The 12,069-nt window shown below is 45.7% G+C and overlaps 1 protein-coding gene and 1 pseudogene across 2 annotated transcripts in view; one reads left to right on the forward strand and one right to left on the reverse strand.

The window, feature by feature from the left end:
- The first annotated feature begins 747 nt into the window (after positions 1 to 747).
- On the forward strand, positions 748 to 2,537 carry LOC103258022 (annotated as a pseudogene). The gene has a single exon (XR_504151.1). The product of XR_504151.1 is annotated as an uncharacterized LOC103258022 (transcript).
- A 9,091-nt stretch (positions 2,538 to 11,628) lies between these two features.
- A3GALT2 (alpha 1,3-galactosyltransferase 2) overlaps positions 11,629 to 12,069 on the reverse strand; it is an 11,306-nt gene continuing 10,865 nt past the window's right edge. Inside the window, exon 5 of the mRNA XM_008055739.1 lies at positions 11,629 to 12,064. Coding sequence (XP_008053930.1) covers positions 11,629 to 12,064 — 436 coding nt within the window. The remainder of the gene's footprint in view (positions 12,065 to 12,069) is intronic.

Consider the following 12,069-nt stretch of genomic DNA (forward strand, 5'->3'; position numbering starts at 1 on the left):
CTTGGCCTGCAGTGACCCCTGGGTCACCTTGCCTGCCCGGTCCTGTGCCTTGGGTCAGACCCAGCAGAGCCAGTGGGGGTGGGGGCTTAGGGCTGGCTTCTCCCCCAGGGAAGATCTAGAGGGGGGTGCAGAGGCCAGGACTCCTGCCATCCCCTGGATTGGAATGTGAGACTGGGGAAGGAATGGCTCCCTCAGAGGTGACTGCATCCCAAGGGCTTTATCTGTGTTACTATACAATCCTTTGAGATTGTTCCTCCCCCATCCTTGCTTACCGAGGAGGAACCTGAGGCTCATGAGGCAAGATGAATTGTCCAAGTTCCCACCACTAAGAAACAGCAGAACTAGGCTCCATCCCAGGCCAGCTGCCTCACTCTCACTGAGATCACCAGGCAGATGCGGGCATTAGACTCTATCCAGCAGGCAGGGCTGAGATACAGCTAGTCTATCCCACTACGGCTGACTTGTAAAGGGCTGCGGGCCTGGCCCTGGGGAGTCACAGATGGACACTCCTGAGGGGTGAGCCTGGTGCTTATTGGCTGTTCAGCCAGCACTAACCCCTGGTAGCATGCAGTATCCCTGGAACCAATGTCAAGGCTTACCTCTCCCCTCAAAGCTGTCACTGCCCATCACCTGCGGGCCCACCTAACCAAGGAGCCCTCCAGTGGCCGCTTTTGGGAACTGCAGCTTACCCTCCCCTTACAAGTGGTTACATATTTGGAATCTTACCCCTGCCTGTCCACAGGAGACCTACCTGATGAAGCACATGTCCAAACACACGGTGGTGGAGCACCTGGTGAGCCATCACTCACCCCAGAGGACGGAGTCCCCCGGCATCCCGGTGCGAATCTCTCTCATCTGAGCCCACTGGAGGCACCACCCCACCCAGCCCACTGGCAGACACAAACCCAGGCAGCACCAGGCTCCGACTCCCTGCAGGGGCCCTCCAGGAACCACCAAGCTCTCTCATGACCTTCCCAACCTTCCAGAAAGCTTGGTCCGCAGAAGCCCTGCCTGGTCCAGCTCTGGGGGCGGCCAGGCCAACTGCAAGATTCTGGACTGTTTTGGTGGCATCCAAAGACTATCTCAGAGCACTTTGAACCTCTCTGTTGGGTTTTCTTTTTGTTCCCTGCCCTCCACTTCCTTCACTGTTTTTTGTTTTTTAAGTTTTTTTTCAAAATAACAAAAAGATATTTATTGGCCAGGAAGTTGGTGCTGCTAAGACCGAGAAATTAAAAGAATCGGACAGATGGACGCAGAGAACCAGAGGGCGGCGTGGGACCTTCTCTTGCCGTGGCCTCAGGTCTTGAGGGAAGGCTCAGGCCTGGGTTTCTGGACTGCAAAGGGGACCCTTGGTGGGAGGGGGCAGTAGGTGGCTGGAGTGAGCCCTTTGCCTCTGGGTGCCCTGCTCATACCTCTTGAGTGTACCCTAGGCATTGCTGAGCAGGGGGGTGTGGCAGTTACCAGGGCTGTCCAGACTTCAGAAGGTGGAAACAAGAGAGGGGCTGGGAGATCCGCAGGACCAAAGGGTGCAGTGATGGGCTGGTTGGTGGACCCAGGGAAATGGGGTGGAGGTGGGCTGGGTAAGACCTGGCTCTCCCCTGCTGCCCTGAAGACCACCCCAGTCTACCTCGGTGCTGGCCAGGAAACCTATTGGCTACCTCTCCCGCCACCCCAGACTGTGGGCAGGGGGATGGGGTGGGAGTGGGCCTACAGCTGGGACCACCCCATAGTTTCCCCCGGTGGGGGTAGTGCCCAGGGAGGGGTTATTTGTCTTCCCTACCACGGAGGGGGAATTCCCCAGCGCAGACCCTAGGCCCTCAGCAGGGAAGGGATCCTTGGGGAGGCGGATCCCAGGAGCAGACCCTGCCCCCAGCCCCCACAGACACACCCCGATCTGAAAGCCATGCGTGTCCATGTATATAGGAACCATGTACAGAGCCCGGAGAAGTCCCCTACATCCCCCCCGGGAAAAAAAAAGAAAACTAGACAGAAACTCATCTATATATTCTGTATCTGGAGTTCCGTTTTGAATATTAACTGTGTTATTTTTATACACTTTTTAAGCCTTAACTCGCCATTGATTTACCAGTTTGTTTTCTGGGTTTTTTTTTTCCCCATGGGGTTCCTTGTCCCCACCCCCAGCCCTTTGTTTGACTTGCGTCGTCTGATACTCAGTATTGTAGCTTTTTGTCCGCATGTTACTCCCTGTAAATATGCTGTTATACATACTGTTAACACCCCTTTGCTTTTTCTATGGGACCTCCAGGCCACCATATTTAGAACTAGTTACCTTATTAAAAAAGAAAAAACAGTCTGTTGGCTTCTCAGTCTGCATCTTGGTGGTAGGGAGGTGAGGGCAGGTGCCCCTCATACACTTCAGGAAAGAAGTTTGCATTCTATTTAAAAAAGGGGATGGGGAGCAAATAAAAATCAAATGTGGGGGGAAAACACCAAAGGGGGCAAGAAACAAAGGAATTACAAACCCTCTGCTCTTTGTATTTCTCTGTTGTGAAGAATAAACTGTACCTGCACCTGGGTGGCGGTGGTGTGTGGTGTGCTCTGTGCGAGGGCGGGGCTGGGGGGCACCTTTCCACTGCTCCTCTCCCCTCCCCCGCCCCCTCAGACTTGGGGAAGGAAGAAAATGGTCCTTTACTGTGAGCCAACCTCACTCCTGAGGTTGAGTGCTTTCTGTTGACTGCCTTGTAACTCCCCTAGGAAGTGGGTAGGAAACCAAGAGAGGCTTTTTGTTAAGGATCATACTGCAGTCAAGTGGCAGGGACATAAATTTACTCAGAATTGTTTAGCTTTGGATCCTTTTTGAATGTACTGGGTCTGCCAATGAGTCTTACTTCCCCTGATCCCTGAGGGGTCCATCATGAATGCCTGATTTATGGAAACTATTCTAATGAAGGAGGAATGGGTGCAAGAAGTTCTCTTCACATACATTTCCCCTGTGGCAGTCAATGTTTTGATTGGGAAATGTGGGAATTAATTTCTCAAAAGTTGATCAAATCTGGCCCTATGGAGGCATTGTGAAGGAGACAGACATGACTCTTCCCTGAATCACCATGGAGCTCATAATTGGGAACTCATTCCTCTGAGTCCTCACAGCCCTTGTGTGTCAAGACTTGGCTGCAAGTGATAGAAAGTCCAATCCAAATGAGAATTTATTGGCTCATGTAACAGGATGGTGGTCAGGCCAGCTTCGGGGCTCCATTGTTGTGCCTCCAACTTTCCACTTGGACCTGTTCTGAGGCAGCTTCATCCTCAGGCTCCTGTGGGGTCAGCAGATCCAGCCTCACAGCTCCCAGGCCTCCAGCATTCAAGCCTCTGTCTCTTTACCAGAAGCCCCAGTGTATTTGCCTCTTTTATGCTGCTGTAACAGAATACCACAGACTGGGTAATTTATGTTGAACAGGAATTTATCTGACTCATGGTTCTGGAGGCTGAGAAGCCCAAGAGCATGGCAGCAACCTCTGGTAAGGGCTTTCATGCATGCAGCATCATCTTATGTGGAAGAGCAAGACAGGGTGAGGGTGAAAGAGATTCATTTTGCAGCCTCAAGCCTTTTTATAACTGGCATTACTCCATTCATGAAGGTGGAGCTCTCATGAACTAAACACCTCTCATTAGGCCCCACCTTTCAGTGTTGTTGCATTGGGGATTAAGTTTCTAACACATGCTTTTGGGGGGACACATTCAAACCATAGCACCCAGCAAAAAGTCTCATTGGGTCTTCCTGTTTCTTACTGGGCCATGTTATGTGTCTGTTTGGCTTGGGTCTAGGGCCCATTCTCTCACACTGGAGCAGAGGGTGAAACCCCATCTGAAGGACATCTCCCCAGGAGGAAACCAGGGTGTGTTACCATCAGATAGGGGAGTGGATGTAGGGAAGGCAGGAACCAGCATGTTTTCAGTAATCTCACCAACCTCCTCTCTTTCTCTGAAATTGGCCTTCTGTAGCTTGCTGCACCATGAAGGGACAGGATCTGGCAGCCAAGTTTGTGCCACATGACCCCATCATAGCCACAGCTGATTGGCAAGGGGTGGATGCCTGACTCAGTGACTCAGTCCAAAGATGCAGCCATTGGTGTATAATGGCCGCCCTGGTTCATGTGAACAAATTGTGCACACCTCTTCCCAGCTTCACATTCAGGGAGTGTTAGTTGCTTGAATTCAGCCATGGTGGAATTTACACCATGGAAACCAGTAACTGCTATAAATCAGGGCTTTATTTTTCCTCAAAGAGCTCATTGCTGAACATTTGCCAGCACACCATTGGATGGAGCTGACTCTCCAATCAGATTCTCCATTCCATGAATTAGGAACAAATTAGGAGGTAATGGGCACCTGAACATGAAAACCCTGGAGACTGGAGACTGGAGTGACTGTGTAGAGTTGAACACAAGAAGAAGAACAAAGGAGGCAGAGAAAAAGCAGAAATGGACAGAGGAGACCAAGAGCTAATGGTAACCTCCGTTCCTATCAGTCTTAATTCTCTGGCTGTGTTTAACTTTCTGTTTGTTCTCGTATCAATGAATTTAGTTACCTAACCTCTCTGTGCCTGATATCCTCATATGTAAAATGAGGATTTTATAGGGCGGATGTGAGGATTAAATGAACCAGTACATGTTGAATGCTTAGAACTGCTTGCACGTTGTAAGTACCTAATAAATGTACATGTTGTTATTATTTGACTTAGCCCTAGTGGACACATGTTTCTTATGATTGGTGACCCCTGACTAAGACAGCTGAAGATGTTTGAGAATTTCTGGGCTCGGCATATGAGCTTGCATAGCAGGGTGGGATGGCTGGGACAGGTGAAGATTTTGCATGTAGCAATGACACTCAGGGTATCCAGAGTCTGATATTCACTTGCTCACCGGGTCCCTGTGGGCCCAGAATAGATGCTGAGGACAGTGTTGATGGCCTTGGAGGAAGTTGCAGAAGTAAGTCCCTCTGTGGGCCCCTCCACCCCCTCCTCAGGCCTCTGGGCTTCCTAGGAAGGGGCCATTCTGGAGAAGTTGCCTTCCCTGCAGCTTCCTCAAGCCCCTCCCCCTCCTCAGGATGATCGCCATCAACAGCACAGGCTGCCCCTATCTGGGGACCTGGTAACTCCTGAGCATGCCATTTAATCCCTTTCACAGCAGGAAATGACTGGTTTTTGGCAAATCCTTTGTACTCCATGAACTTGCTGGAGAAGGGGCAAGAAAAAAGAGGAAGGCAAGTTATGTTTTCTGGAGCACCACAACCACTCCTGCAAGCAGGGTGACTGGCACCCCCATTTTACATATGAGAAAACTGAGACCCAGCAAAGGTAAGGAACTTGTCCACAGACACCCAGAGTTAGAAGAGGAGTGGATTCACTTAAGGACTCGTGCTCAGATCTCTAGTGGCCCAAGGTTTGTGAGGGTCAGCATGTGTGGCCCTAGGTGAATGCAGCAGGGTAGGGTGAAGGACACACATGCCAGCTCAGTCAGCAAACAGCAACCTGTTCTTAGGCACACGTGGCCTGTTCTCATCTCTAATCCTGAGTCTAGAAGGTCTAATCTGATTTAGACAGGAGGCATGTCGAACTGCTTTTGAGAGAACTGTCTCTTGTCATACATCATTAGTAATTGAACCTGCTTGTAAAAATTATCAGATTGTAAAAAGCACCAGTGTGGGGCCAGATAAACAGCCAGAATTGCGGCCCTACTAGGGGACAGTGGAAGGTTTTAGAGTGCAAGGTTGGCGAGAACACTATAGAAAGGATGGAGGTGAGCTGGGGTGGGGGGGAATCCCAGCCTCTCAGGGTCTCGGTTTTCCCAACTGTCAGACACTGTCTCAGGGCCTTTTAGAGGCTATCTTCTCTATCTCCTTGGCTCTGTAACCCCCTGGAGGGTCTGATGACTTCATACTCCTACTCAGAACTGTGTTTTTCCTCATCAAGGAAGAAGAGTGTGGACAGCAGCCACAGATGTGAAAACTTGCCTCCCGGATACTGTGGCCAAACTTAGCCAGAATATCATTTTTGTGAACTTTGACTCTAGGAGAAAAAGCCATAAGCACAATGTCGACTGAAGAAAATAGTTAAGCTTTTAAAGAATTAAAGTTAGTTTTATTTAGAAAGTCTTTTGGAGACAATATACTAAGGCTTACAGCCCAGAAGTGGCCCTTCAGAGAGGTTTTATCAGACTGCTTTAATGTAGTATTTTAGCTTACAATATTACAGTATTCATTTATATACAGTTGGTGAAGATTTGGTATGTATAAAATTATACCTAAGTTGGAGTGTAAGAGTGTATCTGGTACAGTTTATAAATGCATAATCACTAGCCCTGTCAGATGTTATCTCATGTATAGGAAAAGGCAAGGACTAGGGTAATCTGTTTTTTAAGGAATATAGTGACTCAGCCAAGAGATGTGTGTGGCAGTGTGTTTTAAAGTATTGTTTGTCCTTAAAGTATCTTTCTGGAGAGTTGCATGATGGCATAGACTCAGGGACTTTGTGAAATTATGCTGGCAAGCAGAAATAAGCACACTATGGCTTTTTATGTTTGTTACTTTGTTTTATAAGTTTTTTCTTTTGGTCATAAATTAACACTTTGGTTGTATTTATGAGGCTAACATAGATGATCTTCTGTAGCTAGAAAGGGTCCACTTTAGGAAAGTCAACAATCTTTACCTGTAGTCACAAGGAATGAGAGCCAGGACCAGTGTGCATATGGGTCTGTTTATTAGAAAATATATTTTGGATCATATTTGTATTTTAATTAGTATAATTTGGGTTTTTTGGTGTTGCCTTTTTGTATACTTAATATCTTAACAGGACTTATAAGGATATTATAGATTATACATAGCAGTATATATACACATATTATTATTATTTTGTATAGTGGCACGCTCACGGCCACTGCAGCCTCGACTTGCTGGGCTCGGGTGATCCTTCTGCCTCAGCCTTCCAAGTAGCTGGAATTACAGGCACGTGCTATAACTCCTGGCTAATTTTTTGATTTATTGTAAAGATGAGGTCTCGCCAAGTTGCCTAGGCTGGTCTCAGACCTGTGGGCTCAGGCAGTCCTCTCACCTCAGCCTCCCAAAGTGCTGGGATTACCGGCATGAGCCATTGTGCCTGGCCAGCAATATATATTTAATAGTATTAAAGTGAGTTATAGATTGGAAAGAAAATAAATAATAAAATTGGAGTGTATATTTGCATTTTATTAATTGCATTTTTTTGTATTTATATTTGTTAGAGTTTTTTATGAAAAGTAATTTTGGACTAGAGTTTATTGTAAATGTTTTTAGAGAAGAATGTAGAATAATTATGGATGACAAAAATTTAGAATAGTCATGCTTAAAAATTTGATGAATTTTTTAAGTGACAAGGAAATTTAATTATTTTTATTATGTCTAATGTTTTAAGATAATAGCTAGAATTGTGACTGTGCCATATCAGAACTACTAGACTTCTGTAAATTTTATATAATTTTTAGAATATTTCTACTAATGATATATTTACATAACTTTAGAAAATATTTAATATAATAAAATTATGACTGATAATTATATTTTATACATGTATATGATTCTTTAATATTTATATTAATATTTATAAATGTAATTGAAAGAAAATCTAGTATTTATTATTTGGTAATATCTTTCATATAATTTATTAAATAAGTTTAACTACTTAACTCATTCACCATCGCTGACGTGAATTTATGTCTTTCCAAATTCTGGTCCTGGTTGCCGCTGATGTGGATTTATGTCATTGCAAATTCTTTCTGAATGCTGCAACGTTGTCATATGTCTGTGTTATTATATTTTGCTTGAAAATGAATAGTGAGGCAAGGAGAGAGAAAGTTGAGATAATTATCTGATATCGACTGCACAATGTCATTATTGATTTACAAAGTTGGTAAAAATTGCAAGTTGGTCATTATTTTGTTGCAATCAGTGTTATATACTTGTATGTTGATATTTCAGGGGTTTCATACTTCAACATTAAAAATAATTTACTATAATTATGGAAAATGAATAAATATATGTTAATGAAATTTCTGAGGTTGAAGGTGAATCCAGTGAACTTATTAGTGATAGTGAGACAAATAGTGATGTAATGATGCAATGTAAATGAAAAAATATATATATATTACATATATTCAGTTTATAGTTTGAATAAAAATACAAAGTACGGAATGCTAGTCAGAGTAGTGTCCAAGGCAAATACTGGATATGTCTGCAACTTTCAGGTGTATTGTGAAACAGGTGACAGTTTAGAAAAGACCATTTCACTTATGCTTAACGACTGAAGTGGGTGGCAACCAGCTTCAGATTTTTAAAAATTTTTACTCACTCTCAGTATTAGAACAATTTGCCCATTGCAAATGTGTTAATATCTTAATAGAACTGCAGATACACTTTTTGAAACTTTTTAGGGGTCCAGTTGGGAAATTTTTAAGTTAATTTTAAATAAAAAAGACTTAATTTTTGATCTTGGGGGAAATCTGTCAAAGTATCAAAAAGTTTAAAATACTTGATCAAAATAGAATTATAGGCCATTGTAAAATAATAACTATTTATTTCATTACAGTAATACTTAAAAGACACCTCAAAGGCAATATAGGAAGTTATATGGATGTAAAAATCTTAACCTTTTTAAAGCTGTTTTTCTTTTTTATCTTTCTTTTTTGAAGTCAGGGTCTCACTCAGTTGCCCAGGCTGGATTACAGTGGCATGATCCCATCGCACTGCAGCCTCAACCTCCAGATCTTGTAATTCTCGTGCCTCAGCCTCCCAAGTAGTTGGAACTACAGGCATGCTCCACTACACCCAGCTAATTTTAAAAATTTTTTGTAGAGACTAGGTCTCACTATGTTGCCCAGGTTGGTCTTGAACTCCTGGGCTCAAGTGATCCTCTTACCTTGGCCCCCAAGGTGCTGAGATTACAGGCATGAGCAACTGCGCCTGGATCTTCAGCTTTTCCTGAAAAAGACAAATGTTGGAATTATCATGATGACATTTAAAATCTTTGTTGTTTTAGACCAGCTACTAAAAGGGTAAAGAAAAACTCGTAGTGTGTTTATCTTTGTAGGAAGACTATTTAGATAACTTAGAAGTCAAAGCTGATGAAAAAGTTATCTGAATTTAATCAGACACAGGAAGAGTATGTCCAGGGTTATGATTGTATATTATATGCTAGGGGAATTAAAAAAAAAATTAGTACCTTGTATAGGGAAATATATGGCTCTTAGGAACAGAATGGAGTGCTTTTTGGTTATATTGAATAATATAGACATATCAAGACAAGCCAAGAGTATAGAATTAATTTATACTGGAGAAACATATATAGTTTTTAGACTTTTTTTTTTTTTTTTGAGTTAGAGTCTCACTCTGTCACCCAGACTAGAGTGCAGCCTCGACCTGCTGGGCTCTGGAGATCCTCCCGCCTCAGCCTTCCAAGTAGCTGGAACTACAGGCGCACGCTACCACGCCCAGCTAACTTTTTCGATTTATTGTAGAGATGAGGTCTCGCCAAGTTGCCCAGATGGATCTCGAACCCGTGGGCTCAGGCAATCCACTCACCTCAGCCTCCCAAAGTGCGGGATTACAGGCTGAGCCACCGAGCCTGGCTCAGTTTTTAGACTTTTAAGAGAAATATTTTTGGTCGGGCGCGGAGGCTCAAGCCTGTAATCCCAGCACTTCAGGGGGCCGAGGCAAGAGGACTGTCTGAGCCCTAGGGTTTGAGACCAGCCTGAGCAACTTGGTGAGATCTTGTCTCTACAAAATATCAAAAAATTAGCCAGGCATGGTAGCGCATACCTGTAGTTCCGGTTACTTGAAAGGCTGAGGCGGAAGGATCGCCTGAGGCCAGCAGGTCGAAGCTGGGGTGTCCGTGAGCATGCCACTGCACTCCAGCCTGGGTGACAGAGTGCGACTCTGACTCAAAAAAAAAAAAAAAAAAATTATCGTCAGGCTATCATGTCAGTAAACTGGAGAAAAACTCATAGAGTTGAAGGCAACCATGTTTGACCTATAGTGAGGAATAGCAAGAGTTGAACTTTTGAGATAGAAATTTGACAAGTTTTAAAAAATAATTTTATAATTAAAAATTAAAACCTCTTGTGATCTTATAAAGAATAAATTAGTATTTTAAGAAAGGGATTCAAAGAACCTGTGCTGGTACCAAGGCACTGGGTCCCAACAGTGTTCCAGACCACCCTGGGCAGTCTACTCTGAAATCTTTTGTGGTTGCTATGATTACTGACTAAAGAAAATAAATCAGGCTTTTAAAGAATTAGTTTTAAGGCTGGGCACGGTGGCTCATGTTTATAATCCCAGCACTTTGGGAGGCCGTGGTGAGAGGGTTGCCTGAGCCCATGGGTTTGAGACCAACCTGGGCAACTTGGCAAGACTTCATCTCTACAATAAATCAAGAAAAATTAGCCAGGGGTAGTGGTACATGCCTGTGGTTCCAACTACTTGGAAGGCTGTGGCAGGATTGCCTGAGCCCAGCAGATCGAGGCTGCGGTGGCCATGAGCATGCCACTGCACGCCAGCCTGGGCTACATACAGAGTGAGACTGCACCTCAAAAAAAAAAAAAAAGAATTAGTTTTCTTAAAAAACTTACTGAGGACTATAGACTGAGCCCTGCAGCCCAGGTACAGCCCTTTAGAGAGGTTGTCAGACTGAATGTAGTATTTTGGTTCACGGTTTATATACAGGTGGTGAGGATTTAGTATGTGTAAAGTTACATCTGAGTGACAGAATACATCTGGCTATAGTTTATAGAAGCATAACCACTAAATCTGTCAGCCATTATCTTACACGTAGGAAAAGGCAAGGATTAGGGTCATTTGTCTTTTAAGGAATATAGTAACCCAGGCAAGAGACGTGGAGGGCAGTGTTTTGTTTTGTCTTCAAAGCATCTTTCTGAAGACAGTATATTGTCACAGAGTCAGGGACTGTGAAATTATGCTGGCAAGCAGAAATGAACAAACATGACTTTGTACGTTTGTTGCTTTGTCTCACAAGAATAATGAATTTATTATAAAATTAAATATGTACAAATTATGTTTATGGGCAGGGGAGGTAAAAAGGCAGAACCAACAACTGGGATGACACCTGGGTTCTCCCAATGTCTCATGCGTGGCAGCTGGATTTGGGCCGATGGCCTAGTCCTGACTCTCCAGCTGCTAACATCACAGGGACTGTTAGAGCCTGTTCTCTCTTTGTGCCTCAGTGTTCTTACTTCTAAAAAAGCGGGGGGGGGGGGGAATGTCTAAACATCTCAAGAGGCATTAGCTGCACCCCTAAGGTCAGGGGTGAAAGGGCAATAGGCTGTTTGCCCTAGGCACCATTGCGGTTGTGCTTCAGTCACTGTTGACGGTAAGGAAAGGGGATTTTTTTCCTCTTCGAAGCTCCCCAAAGGCGAGGACCCCTCCTCCCACTCCCACGACCCAGCACCCACGGAGACGGTAGTGCTGTTTTTCATCCAAGTGCCACACAGCCTCCAAAAGGGACCCCAACTGGCTGCAGGGGCTCTCCTTCCTGCGACCTCCGCTCCACACCCGGAAGTTCCCAGCTGGCGTGCTAGGCCTGGTCTCGGGGGCCCTGAGCGGGGGCGGAGGGCCAGGCGCCAGCTAGTCCCGCAGCAGCGTGTACGCCTTGGGCGCCCAGAGCAGGCGCGGGCGGCGGATTTCCGCCCGCGGGCCGATGTCCTGGCTCCAGCAGAACTCGGGCGACAGCACCTTGGTGGGCTTGTGCAGCCAGAAGAACTTGTTGAGGTGGCTCTCGTCGTGCCAGAGTGCCTCGAGGCCGCGCGCGCGGTCCCGTCCTATGCCCCGCGCGCAGTGCGCCGTGAGCCCGCGCAGCGCCGCCACGCTGCCCCCAAACAGCGCCGCGTGGTAGTAGAAGTCGCCCTCGCCCGGCGCCAGCGCGGCGGCCGAGCGCGCGTCGCGCTCGAAGGGCAGCAGGAGCCGCGGCCAGCGGTAGTGCCAGGCGTGCAGCTGCGCCACGGACTCGGCCAGCGTCTCGGGCCCGAAAGCGCCGCTGAAGTGCTGGTCCACGTCCATGCAGAACAC

This window comes from Carlito syrichta, unplaced genomic scaffold (assembly GCF_000164805.1).
Source record: "Carlito syrichta isolate Samal-C Ts95f unplaced genomic scaffold, Tarsius_syrichta-2.0.1 Scaffold301936, whole genome shotgun sequence".
NCBI lineage: Eukaryota > Metazoa > Chordata > Mammalia > Primates > Tarsiidae > Carlito > Carlito syrichta.